Source organism: Colossoma macropomum, unplaced genomic scaffold, assembly GCF_904425465.1.
Source record: "Colossoma macropomum unplaced genomic scaffold, Colossoma_macropomum, whole genome shotgun sequence".
NCBI lineage: Eukaryota > Metazoa > Chordata > Actinopteri > Characiformes > Serrasalmidae > Colossoma > Colossoma macropomum.
This window is the reverse complement of record NW_023494787.1, coordinates 11,601,501-11,627,681: the sequence shown is the minus strand read 5'-3', so window position 1 is coordinate 11,627,681 and position 26,181 is coordinate 11,601,501. Positions and strand designations below refer to the sequence as shown.

At 36.5% G+C, this 26,181-nt stretch overlaps 1 protein-coding gene and 1 pseudogene across 1 annotated transcript in view; both read right to left on the bottom strand.

Annotated features, from left to right (window-relative positions):
• Positions 1-2,973: 2,973 nt before the first annotated feature.
• LOC118804879 lies at positions 2,974-13,421 on the bottom strand (annotated as a pseudogene).
• An 11,339-nt stretch (positions 13,422-24,760) lies between these two features.
• Positions 24,761-26,181, bottom strand: part of LOC118805379 (NACHT, LRR and PYD domains-containing protein 12-like) — a 33,326-nt gene continuing 31,905 nt past the window's right edge. The window contains exon 13 of the mRNA XM_036566134.1: positions 24,761-26,153. Coding sequence (XP_036422027.1) covers positions 26,147-26,153 — 7 coding nt within the window. The 3' untranslated portion in view covers positions 24,761-26,146. The remainder of the gene's footprint in view (positions 26,154-26,181) is intronic.

Here is a 26,181-nt window from a genome sequence, read left to right as displayed (position 1 = left end):
CATTACCTGAAAACAACTATTGTAAAGGCAGAAATAGTCTTACAGGCAACCCTTTTGGATGTCTTTTCATGGCAGGATATTTAACACAGTAAAATCATCAATTCAAAGAATAAAATCAAGTAAACGAGAAGAGTAAAATAGAAGGCTAGATATGATAAGTGAAAAGAAAACCTAGGTGCATGCTTAGTGTTCTAAAATCACTACTTCAAATGGTTATTTCAGTAACTTTCAGACAGTTATCCTACACATTCCTAACGTCTGGTAAAAGAAAGGAGAATATACACTTTAAGTAACTGGGTACACAAACACAAGCATCATCTCTTGCAAATTAGAGAACAGAAAGGCCCTCTCTCGGGCAGGACACTGGCGACGGCTGCAGATTTAACATTTGTACGAAGACAGAAGGCTGTGCAGGGAGCAGTCCAGCATCAGATCCAGTCCAGCTTGCTCTTTGATTGATAGTCAAACAGGCATTTCAGTGAGTGTTTCTGGGGTCCTTTGTGAGCAACAATCCTTACGGTGGTGATGTGGTAATTCTTGTTTTCACACCTTGGGGTGTTGTGGGTCCATGTTTGAGGTCCTCAGGGGATTTAGAAAGTCTTAAATTTTCAGTTCCGATTGTCGTAGCAGTTCCGTTCTTGGTATGTCTAGTATAGTTAAAATGAGTCCTAATGAATGGTTGCAGTTTGGAGTGGATATATACCTTAGAAATGTACTTTCTGTTACTTAAAGATAAAGTTGTCCACAGGACTTTGGAGAGCCATATGCCACATTCCAGAGGGGTGTGTCCTGTTGCCCTCTGGGTCAAGGGAGAGGGGTGCTGGTTCTTGATTCAGCTGTAAATTTGACTGAGTTTGGGGTTGGGGGTGTTAAGTCGACAGATTTACACCTTCAACTCCAGACTCGCTGGAGCCAAAAGGCCCTTAACTTTTGGGTAAACACTTGAAGTGAAGTTTCAGCCAGTGTTCGCTACACCAATCAGATGCTGTATATTCAAATCCGTTGAAGCTTCATATAAGCCGCCTCTCTGTGTGCTCAAAACGGTTTTGAAGTGCTGAGATGGCCCACTCCATGTGTCACGGAATCACCATGCTGGTAGAATATAAGGTAGCACTCACTTCAAATTTGCATAATTGAGGTCAGGCATTTTCACTTTATACTTACTGGTATTTATTGACTTTATTTTGCAATTCATTTTGATGTGATATTAGTTTTCCTCTGCTTTAAATATTTACTGCATAATTAAAATCTATCATGTTGCCATATGTATTTATATATTGCCATTGTTATAGGAGTACAGTTAATATCTGCCTGAAATGCTACAAATTTAAATAAAGTTAAAATTATAAAAGGTATTCATTTTTAATTTATAATAAATATCAGGATTTCCTCAATCTATCTCTTTCCTTTTCACTCCCCTCACCTATGTCTTGTTCATTACCCCTCCTGTGTGTTATCTGTTCCAGTTGCGTCTGTTGTTCTATTATAAATATTTATAGCTCTTTGCTCACACTGTTACTCTGTCGTGTTGTTTTCTGTTGTCTTCTCTGTTAGTTTCTAGTTAGTGCTCATTATCTTTTCTGCCTAGTGGTAATACCTTTTTTTTTTTCCTGTGAACTTTGAACTGCAAGTAACAGGTGCATTCTGCCTCTTCTCCTGCATTGTTAATAACAAAAAGCAGGTCAGATGATGTGTGCATTTGAGTTATAATATCTTGCTAGTTTCTCAAGAGAAATGAGGAAAATGTTACATTTAAACTTCCTTTTGAGTGTAATCTAGTGAATGTGTATATGATTTAGTCAAGTGTACCCCCCCCAAAAAAAACATACACGCATATATTCAAACACACAAATAACAAAAAGGTATCTTTAATTCATTTTTAACCACACAACAATATACAATGGAAAGTTACATGACAATATGTAGACCATCTAGAAACATTACACAATAATTCATTTTCTAAAGGAAAAATCTGTGTTTTTTTAAAAAATACTTTATTGGTTTCTGAAAATAAACAGTTCCAAAGATTCAGTTTAGATCCACAGATACTATAGGGTTAAGTGACATGCTTAAAACACATTACAACAGGATATTGCCTTTTGGCAATAAAAAAATACATCTCGATATTCATGCTGCATGAAATGGCTTAAACAGTAATTTTTTATTCGGAATAAGCAGAACTGAAAATATGTAGCATTTACTCCATGCAACAGTGCATGCAGATTTGGAGATTTGAATCCATTATTGCCAAATAGATATTAAAAATCACTTTTGCAATAATAGTGTTTTTTTGTGAATCTATGTTCCTTATGGAATTTATCTTCCTCTGTTTATATTTCAATACCTGTTCCATTAACATTTCACCATTTTGCTAGTGAAACTTATCATGCAAAGACATGTGAGACGAGAAGGGGTCACAACATTTCAACAAATGCCCAACATAAAGCCTTCATGTTTATCACAGTTTTTACATACAGACAGCAAATTTCAGCGCAGCAAAACTATTTGGGCAGTTAGATTTTGGATTCTGTTGTTGGAGCAGTATCTTACAGAGAGATGAGATACAGATTAATTTATACCTGAGAGATGGAAACAAATAAAAACATGATTAAAGGCAAAAAATTCCATGGGTGAAATATGGTGGAGTCTTGGGCTTTTATTGTTGTTACTGAAACTGGTTCACTATCACCGATGATGTGGCCATTGATTTTAACTGTGGGTTTATTTGCTTCTTTCATTTATTTTCAGGTTCTGATGAATGTTTGTCTGGGGAAGGTTCAAGACAGTTCTTAAATAGCCTGAATTTCCTGGTAGTGATATTGACTGGATATGTTGCTCCTGTGATATGGAATCAGCATTCTGGTTTGGGGAACGGGGAAGATGTTTCATAAATGTGTCAGTCATCCTTTGGGATTTATCCATCATTGAGACTGCATCATATCTAGACTTCACAGCATAAGCAGGAATTGAGATTTAAAAGTAAATGTGCAAAATGCCATAATGTTTATCATCTTTGAAAGCAGAGAGCAGCTTCACTCCTGAATCTCCAAATTTATTCGCAGACAGATCCAGCTTTATCAGGTGTGAGGGGTTTGATTTCAGAGCTGAAGCCAGAGCAACACAGCCTTCATCTGTAATATTACAGTCTTTCAACCTGCAGAGAGAACAATGACACAATCTTCACTCCCTCAGAAGGTCCATCAAAACACAGTCAAAAAAAATCTTCAGTCAATAAAGTGCAGTGTCTTAGCTACAATGAACATAGTAAACTTTATTTACACAACACTTTTCAGAAATGCAGTTTCTTTTTTTATTCAAAAACATTCAGTATGTTGTGAAACAAACATAAGAGCATCACACAAACAAGCACATGCAAGTGTAAAAAAATGAAATCAAGTAAAACTACAAAATACAAATACATTTAATAAAACACAATAAAACACACATACAATTAGCTAACTTAAGCCCTGAGGAAAAGGTGGGGACATATCTCAGGTACACAGGTACCCAGAGGCAGTGATTTAGTGGCCTTTCTTCTGAGGGTTGTTTCACAAATTTTGCCACATGCACACAGAGGTCTGTGAGATGCCATGATTTTCTTTTTCTCTTTTTCTTTTTTTGAGCACATAGAGATCACAATACCAGGCAAAATACAAATGTCCTATATTTAAAATACACATTACTTACTAAGAGTTTTCTATAGATTATTTAGGGCTTTAGATTTTTTGTCAGTAGCTAAAAACATTAGAAGAGTCAAGTTCAGTGCAACATTGTTAATTTAAGGTTAGATTTGGGGTGAATCCTATTCACTATTCATAAGTCAGGTGTTTTTCTAATTACTGTTTTATTCTTTTTTTATATTGTGTGTATTAGTTAAACACTTAAATTTAAAAAATGTGTTAAAACATAACATAGTAATATATGTATTACATGTATTAATAAGCTATAATTGTCCTTATGCACAAAGATGTTGGACTATTTAATAACATTTAATTGATAACATTTGATAAAATATATGGTCAAATATTCATGTTGAACAGTGTAAACTTTTTTAATGTAATGGAACAGTCATAATACTGTAGAAAAAATAAATGAATAAAAATATTTGTAAATAAAGAAACAATACAAATAATAATAATAGTAATAATAATAATAATAATAATAATAATAATAATATCTTCAGTTTATAGGTGAAATGTCTAGGTTTCTTGTATTAACATTACTAATCTTGCAAAGATATTTTTAAATAATTTGCCAAAAGTCAGAATGTGTTATGCTCAGCTCTCTATGAGTAACAAGATACTTCTTCCTTCCTTTTTCAACAAAACAGACATGATATTTACAAACTGTGAGACAAAATCTTAACATATTGCTTTAATGAAACAATCACCTGATCCTGAGAGTTTAAATAATGTTACTGTGTTAATAAATAATCTTTCTACAAACATCTGCTTCAATCTCACTATTAGAGAATATTCCTTACTGAAGGCTAGGTCATGTGTGATGCTCAGAGAGATGATCTTACCACAGTGATTCCAGTTCGCAGAGAGGATTCTCCAGAACAGCAGAGAGCAGCTTCACTCCTGAAGCTCCTAGATTATTCCAAGTCAGATCCAGCTCTCTAAGGTGTGAGGGGTTTGATTTCAGAGCTGAAGCCAGAGCAACACAGCCTTTATCTGTGATAGTACAATCCCTCAACCTGCACAGAGAACAATGACACACTCATCACTTTCAGTTCAGAATACATAGATTAGATCAGCAGAAAATTCATCAGTCAAAATAATATTTATTCACTATGTAACTGCTGTCAAGGATCAACAAATTCAATCTCAGAGCTATTATCTTTGAAAAAGTGAGGCTGCACAAGTATTATGTGTTATTACGTCATATGATTTAAATTAATACTTTAAGTGTTCTTACATTGCTGTTACCAAACAATAACTATATTAGAAGAATCAAACTCAACTATAATTTCTTCTATTATTGTACAATTTTATCACCTGTGTGTAAAGCACTTTAAGGTGTGGTATGAAAAGTTCTATAGCTATTTATTATTACTTGCTTAAAGAGTGTGTGTAAGTGTGTGTGTGGGTCAAATTTGTGGTGAGCAGATAAAACATATAACAGATTGACAGGAAAATACAAAGTGTTTGAAGTCATCTTACCTCAATGTCTCCAGTTTACAGAGAGGATTTTCTAGTCCAGCAGAGAGCAGCTTCACACCTGAATCTCCTAGATTATTCTTAGACACATCCAGATCTCTCAGACTGGAGGTTTCTGAGCTGAGCACTGAGGCCAGAGCTGCACAGCTATACTTTTTCAGACCACAATTATTTAATCTGAACAAAAAACATTATTATATGAAGGAACAATGGCAAGGATTTTTTTTTTACATCAATCAGTTTATCAGTCCCACTGTTGTAAAAACCAACTAAAGCTGCTACATTATGTGGCAATAATATGCTGCATAATTGTATCACATGCAGATCCAGGATGTATAATCTATATGTAGTTGGCAGGATTGAAAAGCTAAGGTACACTTTGATGGCAGTGCCTCTAAAGCAGCCATTATCAGAATGCATATAATAATGTTACAATGTTAAAGTATCATTTGGTCTTGTTTGGTATCTGCTGGCACTGCAGCGGTAAGCCCTTGTGGAAGTTGTTTTGAGAGGATTTTTCCTTTGCTCAAGTTTAAAACGGAGGATATCCTGACTTGTCCAGGAGGAGAGTTGTGATGCTGGGGCAAGCACAGTATAGGCTAATTGTATGCCACTTTAAACTCTACTCACACTTTAAGGACTGAATCTCCCATGCAGTGCTGGCAGTGTCTGTGTTTGGTCTCTATATGCTGTAATTGTGTGTTATACTCAGGGCAGACATTTAAAAGTAATTTTACTAGCTTATCAAAACTTTAGTGATCAAATAGCTATGATTTACAGAGAGTGCATTCTCGGATGGGATGTGCTGTATTATGTACAAGTGATATGGTATGTTATTTTTTTAATATTAAAAGCATTTTGCATATTAAACACTCAGAGTTTTTTTCAGATTTTAAACTATATATTATAAAGCAAGCTTTGGGATTCCAGCATGAAGCCTTTTAGTGTTGTGGCAGTTACCAGGCAATTATGAGCTTATTAAGGTTATTTTATGTCTTTTGCCAATACGAAGCCAAGCTGGGTTAAATAATACACACATACACACACACACACACACACACACACACACACATATATATATATATATATATATATATATATATATATATCACAGTGTAAGCTGCACCCATAGTGACAATTCAGTTGTATAGAGCGAGTTTGAGACTTCAGTGTTGAGCAATCTAACACTGTTGCTTTACTGCACAGGATACAATAGTTTATTTTTAAGTGAGGGTTAAGGTTAATGTTCATCAATTGTGTCTTTGTAATCATAAATGCATAGTCAACTGTACCTGTAGTGGTAATAGCCACTGTTTTTCTTTTATCCTTTTCCTAATTATATACTGGTTGTACATATTACCTTAAGTGTATAGCAATGCTATAGATGATTAAGCCCCTTAATCTTGAGCAGTAGGGCTGAGCTCCTGTGTCCCAAGCCACAGGCAATTATCAGGCTAGACTAGGCCTTTGTAACACTCAATTAGGCTTGCACTACTGGCTAATACTATTTTGCTATGACACAGTTTTCTTTGGTTTAAAAATTTGCTCATAGCATTATAATTTAATTCTTGCTGTATGCATTTGTGAGCTTGACTTTGTGTAACTGGTTTATAGTGGGATGGCATTACTCATAAGCATGGTTCATGTCTCCCTGTACACTGTATGTCTTAAGCTGGGTTGTGAGAACCTTTTAAGGAACTGGAGCCTAATTTACCTATTATTGCATTGTCCTATGATATTTAGCTTTAGCCACGTTAGAAGGCCCTTGTGTTGAATGGATGTCATCTTCTAGTGGTCATTGCATTGGCCTTTTAAATAGTGTTTATAATTTGAGCTTCAGAAAATATAGGTAATAATAAATCGCTTGAATTTCTCCTTAATGATTGATCTTGTTTTAGAGACCTGCTGGTTCGGCTAATAAAACTTCCGTGGTGTATCAACCTCAGTCTTTTTCTGTGTGCCTCATGTTTATACAAGTCAATTTCTCTTCGCACCAGGGTCAGTGATATTAAATCAGGGCATCTAGGGTTAATTTATTAGACTTTAACAATGATTAACTACTTGATGAGGTCCCCATACATAAAGTAGACATTCAATTGACATTCAAATTTGCTTTAGTGTTTAACCATGTTCTTTCTGTTTTTATCTGTTTACAACATATTTTCTAATGTTGTGGCAGTGAAACAGTTGTATTTAGCATTACATACTCAGCTCTTCTAGATGCTGGAACCACAGGCAACAGCTTCATAAGAACATCCTCTGATCTGCTGTGTAATCTGGTGTATTTACTCAGTTTGAATACATCCATGTCCTGTGATGATGTCAGTAACACAAAGACCACAGCTGACCACTGTGTAACAGAGAGATTTCTTGTTTGGACATTTTCAGATTGCAGGTACTGTTGAACTTCCTCAACTACAGAATGATCATCCAGTTCATAAAGGCAGTGGAACAAACTGATGGATTTTTCTGCAGAGAGGTTCTCACTCATATTCTTCTTGATATACTGAACTGTTTCCTCTTTGCTGTGGAAGCCACTTCCTGTCTGTGTCACTAAGTCTTGTAAGAGAGTCTGACTGGACTCCAGTGAGAGACCCACAAGAAAGCGAAGGAAAAGATCTAGATGTCCATTCTCACTCTGTAAAGCCTGATCCACAGCACTCCTGTGAACATCTGTGACTGTAATTTCCTTATTCATCAGGGTGTTAAGTTTAGAGAACAAACTCTGTTTAAGAACATTTCTCTTCTGGTTCATGAAGGTCAGGTGCACATAAAGAGCTGCAAGATGTTCCTGAACACTCAGATGAACAAAGCAGTGCACTTTACTCTGGAGCAGCCCAGATTCCTCTCTGAAGATCTGTGTACACACACCTGAGTACACTGAAGCTTCTTCAACATTGATGCTACACTCTCTCAGATCTTCCTCATAGAAGATCAGGTGTCCTTTCCTCAGCTGCTGAAAAGCCAGTTGTCCCATTTTGAGAAGGATGTCTTCATCTGTCTTCTGGTTCTTTGTGTATTTTTCTCTTATGATTTTTTTCTGAATGATGAGGAAATGTGTGTACATTTGAGTCAGAGTTTTGGGGATCTCTCCACTCTCTGCTTCACCCAGCATTCTCTCTAGAACAGTGACTGAAATCCAACAGAACACAGGTATGTGGCACATGATGTAAAGGCTTCTTGAAGCCTTCAGGTGTGAGATCATTCTATTGGCCAGACTTTGATCACTGATTCTCTTCCTGAAGTACTCCGCCTTCTGTGGATCTAAACGACACTCATCTAAACCATCAAAAATGAACAGACCTTTGTGCCAGGTGGATATTTCCATGTCTTTTGTTTCCTTAAAATATTTATGAATAAGATCAGTCCAGTTGAGTTTTGGTCCTTCATCAAATTCAGTTCTCTGAAAGGAAGTGGAAATATGAACTGGACATCCTGAGTGGCTTTATCTGCAGCCCAGTCCAGAATGAACTTCTGAACAGAGACTGTTTTTCCAATGCCAGCGACTCCCTTTGTCATCACAGTTCTGATGGGTTTGTCTTGTTCAGATAAGGGCTTAAAGAGCTCATTGCATTAGATTGATGTGTCCTCTGTTGCTGTTCTCCTGGATGCTGCCTTGATCTGTCTGACCTCTTGTTCATTATTGACCTCTCCACTGTCTCCCTCTGTGATGTAGAGCTCTGTGTAGATCTCACTGAGAAGTGTTGGGTTTCTATGTTCTGTGATCACCTCATTCAAAAATTTCTTTTTCAGATTTAATTTGAAGCTCTTCTGGAGTTTAGTTTCAGCAGATGCAGAGTCAGGCCTGAGAAAAGATGATAAGAGCAACCAAAGTGGTGATATATAGGTCCAATAATTTGTAGCATTGTAACTAAATTTTCAAGATCAGAAGACTGCTGACTGGTCTTACACTTCAGGCAAAGAAGATACCTTCCTACTATGTTCATTTCACCATTCTCTTTAATGTTCTCTCTAGAGCAGAGGTTCACATCCTTTTCTAACACGCTGCCCACACTACCAACCACAAAAGTTTCCACGGCCCATAAAATTTTACCAACCAAATTATTTAATGTGCAAACAATCAGTGTGGCCTGTTGCTAGATTTTACAATATAATGCAACATAATAAACAATAAAAAATAACTGAACATTTTCTAACTAACAAGTTAGTTGATGTTGTTTGGCATCTACCATGTGCTGGAAGACATGCTGAAGAAATAAAAGTTGCAAAAGGAGGTCTCGCTCAGTTCAACAGGTTTATTTGTTTAGCTTAAAATTGATGGCATAATTTGTTTGGCTTCAAAGCTTTATTTTAAAAAAGATCTCTGAGCTACAGCATAGGATGGCAGTCAACAGTTTTCTGTTCTTGGACATGCAAAGCCTAAAGTCCTTTACACACCAAGTGCAATTTATGTGTGCAGTATTTTATATTGTGCAGCATTTTGCAGCCCACACGTTAAAAATCATTGGTTTAGTAGTTTGCCTGCTTGTTTGTGTGTCCAACTATTTTATTGGTAGGTGGGGGTGGGATGCATCAACTCTGGGCACAGTGCAGTTAATTAGGGTGAATTAAACCATCGTTGTCACAGAAGAATGTTGTGTTGTGGTTTCTGCTTTCTTTTTTCTGTCTTTTCTCTCTTTATTTCGTTTTTGAAAATTTAACACAAGCTTAATGGCAAACAGCTATGGTTTGCTGTGCTGAAATGTGCTGATATGAAGGTGCCCTAGTGATGTGTGAAATGTACCTACTCTGATTATTTGCTGTGCTAATTTTATAGCGATGTGAACTTTTGACTGAGATAACTAGATTATGTCATTCTACTACAATAATTGTTTAAGCACTAAATTTAGGTGTGATTGCCCCTGACAGGTTAATAAAAGGAAAGGACTGTCCACTGTGGCTATGACATAGACCTGAATCCTTGTTGGACTGTTCAAAGTATTTTTTGTTTTAAATCAAGTCAAGATCAAAAGTTTTGATTCATCAGAGAAAATGAGCTAAACTGGGACAGTAGCATGCAGATGTATCCGATGGACAGGTTACCTTCATGTGCCCCTCCAAAGTGTCTGCAGAGTGTTCACAATCTGTGAACATGCACATCTCATAGATATAAGTGTTACATTTCCATTGTAAATAATTTAAAATTAGAATCTTTTTCACAGATTTGAAGCTTTAGACTTGTTCAACACACCCAGGTGTTGCCTTATTTTCTTTTTTAAATGTTGTAATTTTGTGTCTTTCTATTAAATTAGTTTTGAAGCAATTGTGCAATAACAACAAAGCAAACAACAAAATAAGAAAGTGTCTGATTTAAAAGTTATGTCAAGTACTTTTTGCTTTTTCCCTACATAAAACATGTTTATAAAAAATATGGTATAACTATAATTCAAACTACATGGAGTTGCCAGTTTATTATTTACCATGTATCTAAACTCACTGGCCAATTATTCAGGTTTATCTATCACTTGCACTTCATAGAGTTTTATGAATTTATATTGAAAGGCACCATGTCCGGTAAAAAGCTAAAAAGAAAAGCTAAGAAATGGTCAAAAAGTATTTCACATCAAAGGTCAATTAAATTTACAGAAGAAAAAGGTTTACTTGAATTTCTTTCTTGAATGTGATTTGTTTAAGAAATAATGAATAAGATTTAAATAAAACTGAAAATATCTTCACAATACATAAAGTTACAAGATGTTAGTCAAAATAAGATTGCAGTAGACTGTGGGGAACGTGGAATCCACAATCAAAGTGGTTTGATTGTGAGTATCTGTTACCTGAGTTCACATGAGGAGTCTTCATATTTAAACTTTAGTAGAGGATCCATAGATGCATCACTCTTGCATACAGATGCATACACAGACTTTCTGGAAAGTCTGATCTCTTTATCTGGATATGACTTTACAAAACACAGACACTGCTCCACTGATTTATGTACAGTCTTTACATTTTAATCAGCATACACAAAAACAGGACAGCAAAAAATATTTACACAAATGTCAAATAGTCATGTAATTCTTAATGGGGAATTCCACCAATGTCTACATAATTAACCCCTTAACAAGCCATGGGGCCCCCGGTGGGCCCAAGTTTTATTGCACACTTCTTTAATCTAATGATAGCTCCATTATTTTCATTTAAGTCCCTGTAGTTACTGAATAATATGCCTTTGTGTAAATCTGGAATGTTAGGGGGTTTGACAGTTATGTCATCTGGAATGTTAGGGGGTTTGACAGTGGTTTGACATGAAATGTGCCAGTCTAGAGCTACTTACCACATCAGAATTGTTCATAGTGGTGGCAGTAGGAACCAGATGTATGAATAAAAGGCTTCCTCACAAAATATTATTACATGTAATGGTTAGGAATACACTATCTGTTGTCCCAAGTTGTTTGATGACAGTGCAGAGACGTGGTGCTTTTTTTAAGGAGAACACTGTTATGTGTAAACAGCTTCTTTCAACTGTGCCCATATTACTGAATATTCTGTGCAAGTCATTTCATATTAATGACATATTAGTGACTATTAATGAAGAAAATGTATTAAAGAAAAACGATCCATAAATTAGGCTAAAGCAATTAAATAGATGCTAGTAATTAAAAACATAACTCTAGGGGGAAGGGTCAGTCTCTGACTATGGTACTGCAATGGCTGAAATGGAACTAATAGAAGATTTAGTGCATGCCACACTTAGAAGGGAATGCGTATTTAAGCTGCTTTTCCACCGCACAGTACAGCTCAACTCAACTCGCATCTATTAAGCTCTATTCACTTTTGGCACCAGCTACATCGTTTTCCACAGCAGATAATTCCTCCTCGAAACTGCCGTGAAGTGGTGATGATTCTCTCTGATGAATCAGTAGTGTGCAGTTTTCCACATCAACTTTTAATATTGGCTACAATGGAATGCACTGATGGACACAGAGTGTAAGAGTGCACTATTGGTGTGCTAAAGGGTCACTGGATGTGCCTCGACACAGCTGCAGTCACATTACTTTATCATCCTACAAACGTCTGGCAGATAATTCTAGCCTGTTCCATTTTACGTAATACAGCCATGAAGCATCGTTCCTCTACCCGAGGACGTGAATGTACATCACCACTATCATGCACATCATTCCCTCAACAAGGGCCTATATAGCAAACCTTACTGGCACCCCTAAGTCATCAGGACAAAATTAGCCTTCTTTTTGTTCACACAGGTTTCATATTCTCTTTTTTACATTTTGCAATGAAGGACATTTGCTGTAAACTTGTAAACTTGATGTCCTTTGTTGCTGCCATGTCCTCCATCGCTGTGCATCCTGCTTCTCTAAAACGGCATTAATAAGGACTCTTGGTGTTCCTTGCTCTTAGCCTGCCCTCGTTTAATGCTTTCAAGTGTTTCTTGTCTTCATTGTTTGTATATTGTATAATATACCACTTGGTTACCTTTGTTCCCCAGCCGGCGTTGTTCATTTGTGGAGGTTTGTGTTTTTGTTTCCCTGCTCGTGGTTTCTTTGTATGAGTCTAGCCTTGAAGTTTCATAGTTTTCATAGTCTGTTTGTTTTTCTTAGCTCTTAGTTTGTTCTTGTTTTTGTATATCTAGTTTTCATGGATCCCCATACCCTTACACTGTCTACTTGTTATTTTGAGATTCCTGGTAAAGATTGTAATAAACACTCACACTTGTACCCCACCTCTTCTTCTGCTATGACAGCCTCCACATTATGGATAGTAAATAAAATGGCTAAATTCTTTTGTAGACATCACAACCCCTGGCTCCTATCACTTAGAAAATCATTATGATTAATGTTTCTGATTAATGTACCATTTCACACCAAACCATTCTGAATGACTTTATGTACATGTTACTAATTGAACTGTTCTCATTTAAGGCATCAATGATATGATGAAAAAGATGACATATCACCATGTATATCGCTATAATTTTGCCCACTTTGACCTGAACTAAGGCTCCACTGTTAGGATGAAATCACAAAACATTCTCCAGTGTTTGCCTTAACTAGCAGTGTGCATATCCTTAGATAGTTATTAGAACAATATACATTAATCAATGTACATGGAAATACAACTGATGAGTAGCCAATTCTAAACACTACTGATAGAAAGGGCTACAACTTATCACAGACTTCTCCTGCAGTGGTTTAACTTTTGCCATAAATATGGCTGATTTGTGAGTAGCTGTTACCTGTGTGCAGATGAGGGGTCTCCATCTTTAAAATCTATTGGACGATCAGCAGACCAGTCACTCTTCATGGATACACAGCTGGGTTCTGGTGACTGTGATCTTATTATCTGGATTAGCCTTTAAAAGAACAAAATGTTTTTTTCAGTCATTTAGACATAGTCACTCTTCATATTTACAGGAACCAACATCTCTCCAATCATGCTCGTAAAATACATGAAGTAGGAGATTGTTGCATGTGACAGCAGTATGATGCAAGGCACCTCATATCTCACATTAGGATATATATGTGGAAAATCAAAATGTAGCTCAGTTGAGTTTGGGTAAAACAAAAAAGTCTGTTGTGTATGGGGTTAAGTACTCTGCACTATTCTACTCTTCTAAAATATGCTCAAAGCTGATACACTCACTGACGACACAAGATCTTATCAAAAACATAACTAAATGGCATAACTATACTGTGCAGATGTGAAAATTTCAGTGGAAAAGCATGTATTATTTGCTGTTAATTGTGTTCATAAGACAGCAGGCCTTAGCTGACCAACTTAGCTGTGGTCAGATGTTAATTACAGTCTTTACCTACTCTACTGGTATATTAACCATAGAGTAATACCATGTCTGATATATCTGCAAACTGAGACTCAAGTTTAAAAACTATGCAGTGACAGTAGAGAGATTATTCTGTGCTCTACAGTCACAGTGATTTAACTGTGAAAAGTCATTACCTGTCTGTAGAGGAGGAGTTTCCATCTTTAAAATATATTGGACATTCCAGAGACCAGTCACTTTTCATGGACACATAGCTGGGTTCTGGAGAGTCTGAACTATTTACCTGCATTTGACTTCAGAAATGTAAACAAGTGTTCATGTAAACAGCATACTCCAATTTCTCAGATCGGATTAAGGCAATTATTGGATTTCTAAAAATCCCATTAAGAGACCTTGATTTTATCTCAGTAATTGGGTGAATGTGTTCCCTCATTCTGATTTCTTTCGATTTTCTCAGTCGCATGTGTGAAAACAGAGCGCTGTCTTGATAACAGCAAGTAGTGTTTAACACAGCACCCATAAGAGCCCCATAAAACCCTTTTGGAGTGATGCTAAAACTAGCTACTTGCTTGATAAAATGAAGAATTAGAATATTCTTCATTTTCTAGATGATGTATATTTATATTATTTGGTAAAGTGACTCAATTTTTTTTTTTTTTTAAGCACCGGCATGACGTTTGAGTTTTAAGTTTACATCACCTCCAGTTATGCAGGTTTTTTTAGCAGGTTGGAAAGCAGATTATTGCCTGACTCATGTAGACCCAGAGTTTTCCCATTATTTGATTGCCCAAGTGTATGTAAACATGCTGAACAAACCATTGATGTGACAGATTCCTGCAGAACATTGTAAGATAAAATATTCCCAAAGAAAGCTTTTTTTCAGATTAACCACTTTTTTATCATTAGAAACATTACATATATTATAAAACTGGAAAGACACAGAGACCAGTCACTCTTCATGGACACACAGCTGGTTTCTGTTGAGTCTGATTTCTTCTATATAAATCATTCAGAGTGGTTTGATGTGATTGTGCCATTTTAGAGAAACATACCACATCAGAATTGTTCACAGCAGTGCTGATAGGAACCAGACATCTCAAGAGTTCAATGTATCTAAAAGCTTCCTCACAGAATATTAATACACAAAATAGTTACAAACATGCTGTGGCATGCCTCACATTTTCTTTTACCTCAGTTTTGAGATAAGGTTTTGTTTGGTTTTTTTTAAATATGACTTCAGAGAGGTTTAGAACACTGTAAGGTGCAGAAAGGTGCAGAATACTGTCAGGTAAAGTAGTTCCAAAAAAGGTTAATAGTCCCAAAAGTGTTTAACCAAAGTGGTTAATAATATTTTTTTCAAATTAATCACTATTTTATCATTATCAACTTTACATGTACAACTCAGGAGACACATGCAGGTTCACTGGTCTTTTGGATAGTAAATAAAATAGCTAAATTTTGTTGTAGACATCACAATTCCTGGTTCCTATCACCTTAAGAAATAAGTCAGTTAGTAAGTTTCTCAGCCACATACCATTTCACATCAAACCACTCTGAGTCACATGTCAATGACTGAATTATGCAGAAATTAGCAAAAAATGCTCATGCGTGAGTGAGATTGTTTCTGCACGTGTGTGAGCTTCCATGGAATTTTAATATGGATTTTTAAGTATTTGTGACATATGCTTATGAATTATAAAGTACATCAGTGCTCTGCATGTTATATCATTCTGAAGTGCTGTTTTACAAGAGGTCTGATAAGTCCAGGTAATTTCACACTAGTTTCTGCTCTCGACAAAACAATCATAGAGCTTGAAGGAAATAATAATGTCAAAAACTCCACAGAATGATTCATGAAGCCTTCCTTAAAGGGGAATTTCATTTTCTTTAATATGTACATAATTAAATGGTTAAAATGTAAACAATCTCATTCACAGTGGTTTGGTGTGAAATGTGGCGTTCTAGAGATACTTGCCACACTAGAATTGTTCGCACCATTGCTGATAGGAACCAGATGTCTGAAGAGTTTAATGTCTGTTAAAACTTTCTCACTGAAGATTAATACACAAAATGGTAATGAATACATGGTCTAATGTCTCACATTGCTTTATAATAGTGCTAAGAGAAGGTTTTGAGCCTAAAAAGTATTTTTTAAATACATTCTTGGCAGAGAGGTTCCTGCTAAACATATTAAGGCAAAGTTGTTCAAAGCAAAGCTTTTTTCCAGACTGTCCACTATTTTGTCTTTGCAAGCATTACATGCAAAAAACAGACATGTGCAGCTTTACTGGTCTTTTGGATAGTAAATAAAATGGCTAAATTCTGTAGTTGACATCACAACTCCTGATTCCTATCACCAAAAGAAATCAGTACATTTCTCAACAATGCACCATTTCACATCAAGCCACTCTGAATAACTGTATGTATATGTTAATGATTGAATGATGCAGTAATGTGGAAAAATAAGTGCAGTTGCACTTTAGGGGACAAATAAGATGATGAATAAGATGACACATTGGTAGCATAATTTTTGCCTACTTGGACCTGAACTAAGGCTCCACTGTTATCATGAAATGACAAAAAACATTCTACAGTGTTTGCCTTACCTCATGTGCATATTTGAAAGTAGTCATCAGAATAATATACATTAATGCACATTGACATGCAGCTGATGAGCAGCTGAAACTAAAATTCACTGACAGAAAGAGCTACAACTCACCACAGACTTCTCCTGCAGTAGTTTAACTTTTAGCTTAAAAATTCAGTGGCTGATCTGTGAGAAGCCATTACCTGTGTGCAGATGAGGGGTCTCCATCTTTTAAATTTATTGGACGTTCCAAAGACCAGTCACTCTCCATGGACACACAGCTTGGCTCTGGAGAGTCTGACCTCTTCATCTGGATTTGCCTTTAGATGAACAAGACATTATTTCAGTGATTTATATGCATTTATATTGAAAAGGTTTCAGTAGATATTAAAAATTGCCTAGTGGGATCATATCAGAGTTCTTGTGAAAATATTTTAACAGTAAGTTGCACCACTCACTGATTTACTGATGGGTGTCAAGTTTTTTTTTTTTGTACCATGGCTTGTCAGTTGTGTTTGACTTGGGATTTGGTAAGAAATATTCTAGAAATGCTAGATATGGTATTAATGGTAAATATGGTAAATTATGGTAAATGTGGTATTAATAGCAGTGTTTCACTGCCTAAAGTACATGTTCTTGTAACCCAAGTACATGTAACCCAAGACTGTGCAAATTCTCTTTTATTTAATGGAATGCTCAAAATTCTATCTACCCTTATGAAGAATGATGAAAATACTAAAACCGTAAAGATGTTGGAGAATTGTATTATGATTAGTAAATTGACTGATGACACACTATGGGGTGATATTTTTTTTTTAAATTTGAAAATAAATAACACAGGATCCACAAACAAATAATACAGGACTCACAAATAAATAATACGAGATGCACAAATATTTTTTGTATTTCACAAATAAATGATCACTTCACAAATGTGTTTGGGTTTCACAAACACTTTTTCCTACTCATGTATTGGTACTGGTTGTGCTCATTTCTGGATTGCTCCAAGTGCATTTACACATCACACAGCATGTGTTCAAACTGCCTGCATTCATGTGTGGCTTCCTGAAACATTTCTCACACCAACTTCAAGCACTTCAATCCACAAATGTGTTTCCACTGGGTTATCTCCTGACAAACTGAATATTAGACAAGTCTTTCCTACATTACTTTGAAGAATTACAGCAAGTGTGTGCTCAACCAATCAGCTCAAGCCTTACAGAGCAGGGACAGATTATCTGCTGCCCATCACAATTGCAGCAGGTGAGGTTTTTCAGGTAAATTTGCAAAACTATTCATGCTTGGGATGATAAAGCCACAGACTATTTAGGCTCAAAAGAGAATAGAGATTCCTTAGAGAGTTAATGAGGAGCAAAGACAGAAGAGCTTTCTTCATTTTCTTTTACTATGCAGATAAATGTATAGCTTAGTTAGCTAACTTTATCTTAATGTTGACTAAGCTCTTCTTATAGGAAAAAGAAAATGTCATTTTTTCAGTGTGTTTTGCACATAGAGTTCACTCTCTTTTCATCCTCTTGCTTATAGGCAACACATCATTAACATTAGCTAACTAGCTACCTTGTGGGAGGCCTTTGGGAGGCCTTTATCTAGCAGAGCTTTGTGATGACCCTGTTCATACACCCTGGTTCAACTCATCACCAGGTTCAGTAGGTATGTTTGAGCAGAGAAATCACCAAACTATCCTGGGCTGTAGCACTCCAGGGCCAGAATTGTCTTAAAAATACACCAATTGGAGTGCACCTGCTTTTATGGGCCGTTTTACTTGCAACTATTATGTGATTTTAGCAAGATTTTTACTTTGAACAATATGTAAATATGCAAATGTAAACACTGTATATTGGTGTGATAAAGGAGAAATTCTTAGACATGTGAACTATCAGGAAGGAAATGTATGAACACTTCTCTATTTAATGTATACTTTTTGATGTTGCTTTACTACTAATATGCAGTCTATATACCTATATATGTCAAAGTCTGAGTCTTATGTGTCTAAATAAAGCCCTTAAAACAGGAAATGTGCACATGAAAGCGTCAACTTAAAATAGAAAAACAAGTGATAAATGTTCAACTCAAGTCCAGATGTAGGAAGCCAAAGAGTCTTGCAGCAAGGCTTTAATAATCAGCTTTTCCACACTTTAAGCTGCAAATAAGAATACAAATAACCTAGCTTTAAAATACCTACAATTTCTTCAAAAAATTCTGTATAATTGTTTAGATGTAAACAACATTATTAAGGGTTGTTTGACATGAAATGCTCTGTTCTAGAAACTTAATGAGTCAGAGTAATAGAAATCGAACAAGTATTTAATGACCCTCAAAAAGCTCACAGAAAACTATTTCAAGGAATGATTGCAAATACACTGTAATGCCTGATTCACTGGTTTTGAGATAAGCTTTTGAACTAATCTGTATATTTAAATAACATACATGGTGGGATGGCGTGTGCAGTATGTCCTAAGCCAAAACAGTAATGAAAGAAAATTTCATATTTACAAAAATTTTACCATTATCTATACTACATGTAAAAAACGGAATGCATGTGAAGGTAAAATGTCTATATTTATGTTGTGGACAAGGTGACTGGTTCCTATCACCATTACTGTAAAGAAATCTAAGTTCTCAAATTTCTGTGCAATCATACCAAATCATCCTGAACCATTTACATGTTGTTATGACCCGGTCTAGGGTCAGGATGTAACAGAAAATGAGAGTGGGCTCTCTCCCCAGACACCATTGAAACCAAAAAACTTCAGGTTTATTTAGACCTTCTGAAAAGTATGAAAGTTGGTAAGAAGCTAAATTGAGTAGGGGTGATGACTTCAGGGATGAGCATTTGCCAAAATACGAAAAAAATCAGTGGAGTTCCCCTTTAATCTAAAAAAACTACCAAAAAAATCAGTGGAGTTCCCCTTTAATAGAAAAAGTTGCAAGTATGTTAGCATCAGATAGTAAACTGCCATGCAGATTAACATTTAACACAACAGGGTGTAACACTCACCTGTGCCAGATCTTCACATGTGGTCATATAAGTTACCCTATCAGTTCCTCTTGAAAACTAATGGAATACAGACATAAAAATATTAAGAGACTGATTCACTTTGATTTATTAGTCATATTGTTGGTGTCTATGCAAACACGATCACTTATCAGTGATTAAGCTGTGTGCAGTATTACAGTACAGGGGAAAATACAATCTCAATGAGAGAGCCAATCAGACCATCTCAAGACCTGCCCAGTTTTTCCCAGCCCTCCAATCACTGCTTAGCAACAGTTGCTAGCCACTTTTCAGCATATATGTTTCTATTTTAGTCAAGAGATATGCCTGTGTGGCTTTTAAAATACACTTCATACCATGAAAGACGGCAGAATGTTGTTTTCCACCCGTCTCCAAAGCCAAAAATAGACTTAAAAATGTCAGCTTTGGGTTCATCTGTGTGGTAAACCTGTGTGGTTTCCAAACACATCTGTCTTCCTGTTTACGAGTCATTTCATTTTCATAACACTCGTAGTTGATAATATTAGCTAATCTGGCTGAATAATATTGTAGTGTTGTGCTACTGGCTGGTGCTTGTACCAAGAAACCCTGGAGATGTGGCTAGGCAGATGACCACAAGCAAAGGCTCATGGTAGCACTTGCCCTCCAACAAAGGGACTAAATATTGTTGTTTTTAGGTTGGTAGTTGGCAATCTGTGTATTTGTGTTTATTGTGTTATTATGTGTTGGGGCAGTAGGTGAGTCAAAGCAGTTGGTGAGTCAGTGCTGCGAGAGAGAGGACATCGTCCTGGGTCGCCAGGTAGTTAGATGCTGGCAGAGGAGATTCAGCGGCAACCAGGGGTTGTGGGCCAACGAGGCCATGAGCTTGCCGATATCTCTACTGCAATGAGCATTGCAACGACCATTCTCAGTGAGGTTGCTGACTTTTACCCTCCTCTGCTATCATTGCAGACTGGCAGGGTCGCCTACAGAGCAGCGCTAGTAGCCTGCTAATGAAGTAATGTTCTTTATATTTGAGCCTGGTTCCATTTCGAAGAGGAAGATTTTAACCACTACCCCTTGTAACCCAGTTCCAAGGGCCAGGTGACACTCAAAAATGAGGGGTAGGGGTAAAAAAAGGAATGGGATTGGGCCCTAGTCTATGACAGGGCTGTTTAGGGTGAAATACACTGAAACACCTTTACATATGCATACTACTCGCACACACTCATGATGTGTTCAGCTGTGTGTGCGAGATTTACATTATATGCAAACATACATATTTATTATTATTTATTGGTGTACTTTCATTGACAGTGACAGTGCAAGAAAGTTTGGGTTGGCTTAGGGTTGGCTAACTGCAACTGCTGAAAGTTATTTTAATTTGTATTTTTATGTAGTAGCCCTTGTCTTGTTTACATTAACAGTGTATTTTCAATACAGTGAGCACAATCGCTCCCCTCGCCCACTGCTGAACGCTTCACTAAAACACAGGCAGGTTGAGGTGCAAATAGGGAAGTGTGTGCAGGGCCCAAAAGCTGCCTAATATTATTTTTTAAACTTCAAAGAAAAAAAAAAATGTAATGATGCTCTGCGCTTTGGATACATTCTTTTTTCATGAACTCTTTTTTCTCCACCGGGAGCGTGTTCCAGTGTGTGACTGTGGCCGTGACAGTACTGCGCCTCACATCAACAATCTGATTGGACATCACTCAACTGATTTGCATAAAGTTCATCTGGAACATAGATATACATACCTAGATGCCACATTGGCACCAGCCAGGCATGTCAACAGTGCAGCCATTTTGGGGCAGTCAGCATTGCTGTTGGACTGCATTCAGTACCATTACAGAGCAGCAATTTAAGGAAGATACTGTCCATAATTATACTATTTAAAAATATTGCACTCAATATCCACATTGGTGAAGCACAGAGAATCTGTTAATGGTATTGTTTTTCCTCTGGTTTTATATTAAGCTTGTTTCATTTAATAGCTTAAACTTGGGATCATAACTTGATGTAGAAGTTGTTTATTTACACTAATTGTTAAAGCTTTGTAGCTGGGTAAAATCTGTGTACATATCATAATAGATTAGCACCTTCTTACATGAAGCAGAAGCTTCTCATTCACCAAGCATTCACCAGGCTCCAACATGGCAGATATGCAGACACATCGCCTCAGATAGAGAACATGAAAAAAAGGCAAGCATGATGCCACTGTTCCTGTCAGGCATATACACTGTTAAATTAATTGACTTTACTGAAAAAAAAGCAAATTTATTGCCTCAAAAAAATTAAGTGAAGTTACTTAACAGATTCATTGCAAGATTTAATTTACTATCCAAAACCACCAGTGAACCTACATGTGTCTTCTGAGTTATTATATGTAATGTTGATGATTGTAAAATAGTCAGAAACCTGAAACAATACATTTTCTTTGGGGCTTTTGCCTTAGAACACCCTTCATGTAGTTGGATTAAAACAAATTTATTAAAATACCATTTAGACCAAAACTTTTTTGTCAGAAATATGCCATAAAACAATGTTTCTGGCAATAAGCACCATATTCACAATCATTTCATGTAGTAACTTTCTGTTAGAGGAGCATTTCACACCAAACCACTCTGAATGACTTTATTTACATTTCACCCATTTAATTATGTAGAATTTCTGAAAATTTGGTGGAGTTCCCCTTTAAATCCTCGACACCAAATCTCCCATGTGTCCACTGCCTTCTGCCTTTAGAAATTCAAACTTGTGTCTGTTTGGAAAGGTAACTAGTGGCGACAGGGTGCAGTAACCCAACTGTTGGGTAAAAAACTCAGCTACTGTTTCACACCATGAACCCAAAAGTTGTAATAGAATGAGGAAAAAAGGCAAATAACCCAGCAAAACTACCCAGCTGCCTGAACCCTGCACCTGGGTAGAAAAAATATCCCAGCATTTTTTAGACTACAGGGTGTGTGGGATCACTACAACTTTAAAAAAATATAATTTCAATGGAATATGGTACAATTTTGTTCCCCAACTAAAGATGTGATGTATTCGGCGACCTTTCACCTTTTATACAAATAAAAAATGCCAAATTTGCAGTGAATGTGAAAAAAACGATATGCTCCTATTAGATCTATGCGCTTTTTAACACAGCAAAGTAAAAGCATGTTAGTTGTGTGCTTGAGTGTCACTTTCACAGACGTGGTTTGGTTTGTGGTTTTAGTGAGTCCCTAGTTTAGCGGCTCCAAACCCAGTTTGGGAACCACTGTCTTAGAACATACTAACTACACGCAGCATTTAGCATTTTGTTTACATGTTTGTAGCACTGTTAAAAGCTGAGCGGATGATGTTACTGTGATATGTGTGATCTGTTCTCTGTAAGTAAATATACCCTCAAACATACAGTAGTCGTCTTTAGGCCCAAGGTACACTACATTCACTATTCCATGTAAAAGGGACATATTTTTTCCTCTCTATATAGTCCTCTCTATATAGTCCATATATGGAAACAGCCTGTTATTAAATATTTGTTTTAGTAATGTCATGAAAAACAATTCTATTTGCTATTTTGCCAAGTTGTGATTGTCCTGAGGGTAACGACTAATGACACACCAGCCAATCAAAGTATCATATAGTCTATGACACCATCAATGTAAAAAAGAAATTTAAAAGAAGGAGCTGAGCTAACCAACTTGGTAAAGTTTCTTATCTTAAGGTAAGTAAAATTTTTATCAGACTCTTGCTTATTTTCTTTTGATAAATTAATAGTTAGGGATAGATATGTGTAGCTTTTTTAGAATAGAATGGTAGAATAGCATGTGTTTTTATTGTCATTGCACCGCAGTACAACAAAATGTACATTGCAGGACCTGATGGTGCTAGATGAGTAAATTTACAAAAATACATCATAAAATAAAATTAATGACACATATAAACACTATTCACACAAAAGCATTCAGCCACCATACATACTAACGATTCCAAAATTCCTATTCTGTGCAGACATGCATCCACACATCATTATTGCATATAGTGAAACTTATTGCGCATTAACATTGTACCAATTAGTTGTATATTGATAGATACATAAACCTTTGAGATGGTAGTGAGTGGAGGGCCAGTTGGTTCATGGTTAGGACATGATAGGGCAGGGGTGCTCAATCCTGGCCCTGGAGATCTACCACCCTGGAGAGTTCAGATCCAACATACCAGGCTATGATATTCAAATTCTCCTGAAGGCCTTCATTGTCAGGATCAGGTGTGTTAGATTAGGGTTGGGGCTAAACTCTGCAGGCTGGTAGATCTCCAGGACCAGGAATGAGCACCTCTGGATTAGAACATTAATCAAAATGTTCTTGGGCTCCCGAGTGGTGCAACCGTCTAAGCGTTGGCCCTGTCATCAGGAGATTGCGAGTTCGATCCCTGGTGATGCTACAGCCATCCGTAGCCGGGAGTCCAAGAGAGCACAATTGGCCTCGCTCTCTCTGGGTGGGTAGGATGGCCCCTCCTTCTCCCCCATCACTTAATGCTAGTCAGCGCAGGCATCTGTTAGCTGACGTAAAAGATCTGGCGGTTGGCGCTTTCCTCCGAGCTCGTTCAGCTGTCCAATGACATTGCGTGAGCGGCAGTTCGAAAAGAAGTGGTGGCTGGCTTCACAGGTCTCAGAGGAAGCCTGTGTTAGCCTTCGCCCTCCTAGCGTTGATAGTATCGTGTGACTGGGGGAGTCCTAACTAGCGGGTGGAATTGGCGACGACTAAATTGGGGAGATAATTGGGTTAAAATCCCCCCCAATATATATATATATATATATATATTATTAAAAAAAATCTTCTTCTATTTTGCACATTTGAAAGATGGTTAAATACATTACTGGCAACACAATCATTAAATTAATCAAACATGTTAATTGCACATCATTCTGTAAGTTGAGATCTCAGTATATAGATGTAACGTCCTGTCGTGCCTTGTCATTGTCTTTCTCTGTTTTAGCCTTGGTTTTCTTGTTTTTCTCTGTCATGTGCTTTTGTTTACATCTGACATGTCTTTGTTTTCTAGTCCATGTGTTTGTTTTTTGTTGTTTTAGCTCCTCCCATTTTGTTACGTGTTCAGACCACACCTCTTTCTTGTCCTTAGCTCCCCCTGTCATTTTTCTCAGCTGTCTTTCATTTTGAGTGTTTGTATATATATATATATATATATATATATATATATATATTCATTCTAGTGTTCTCTTTGCTTGGCATTGAATGTGAATCTGAATGTGAATCTGTGTGTGTGTGTTCTTGTTCTGGATTGTTCATAGATTAGTTGTAGCTTTATGTTCTTGTTTTAGTTTGCTCTTAGTTCTGTTCATGTTTCTTTTGTCATGGCCATGGACTCAAATAAAACCCACTCGCACATGCATCCTGCTTCATCTCCTGGACTCCTAATGTTACAATAGACCATAAAAATACATTATACAGTAATTCACTTCCTTAAAAAAGTGGCTGCTATTTTGCACTTCAACATATACTAAAATAGTTTCTATTAATAAACAGATCAACAGATTCAGTTTCTCTTAGTTCACCATAGGGCTACATCATATGTTATAAACAATAATTTTTCAGGTTTTTGGCTATACAAATACATCTCAAAATTCATGTATTCTGACTGAGATGGCTTAAAAGAGTCATTTGAGTATTTTTTATTCAGAAGAACCAGAATGTGGACTATGCAGCTACAACAGATCATGCAGGTTTGGAGGTAAACCAATTTTTGTCAAATAGATTTTAAAAAATGAACAGTTTTACGATAACGGTGGTTTGATGTGAATCCATGCTATTTAGGCACTCTTGTGTCTCTCGATACCTCTCTCATTATCACTTGAGGTTGCCATTTTGCTAATGAGGCTTATCATGCTCAGACTTCTGAGACAGGAAGCAGTTGCCACACTACAACAACTGCCCCAGTCCTCTGAAAGCTCAACTACCCATATAAAAAGTTCATTATGGTCCTTTAGTTTGTAACAAATAATTGGAAATATTTTACATACATGAAAAAAACAGCTGTTAGTTTAGGCAATTTTGGACGTAACACATGGGCAGAATCCGTTTGGCCCCAGAAACTGGCACAAAAGATTTTATGTAGTTCGTTGGGTCCTATATGCCTTTATAATGACTAACCAATAAGAGCTTGATTTATTAAAGTGGGCCTGTTGATACTATAATATGTCCATCATAAAAATGCCCAAAGCTTTATTAAAAATATGGAAAGTAAATATATTGAAAACTGAAAACAGTTCCAAAATTAAAATCAGACAATCTATCTACTGGTCTGAGTAAATGAGGTCCTGAATATGTCATTTAACTTTAAAAAGAATCCTTACTCACACATTTCATTAACAAATATGGTACTTTAAAGAAATATGAATTTAAAGTTTCTTATGGGAACCAAAGTGGCATCTTTTTCCAGCTGCCATGAGTTCAGTGATGTCTAAATATAATGCAATTTTCATGATTCACCAATGGATACATCACTAAAAATGATTTTTAAAACATCACATTTATGAATTATTCCCCAAAGCAGGGCTGATCCCATATCAGAGCAGCACCATGTCCAGGTAATATCACTCCCTGGTAATCAAGGCTGTTTAGCGACTGTCCTCACCCGAGTCTTCCCCAGACAGATATACATCAGAACCTGAAAGCAAATGAAAAAAGTATTTAAT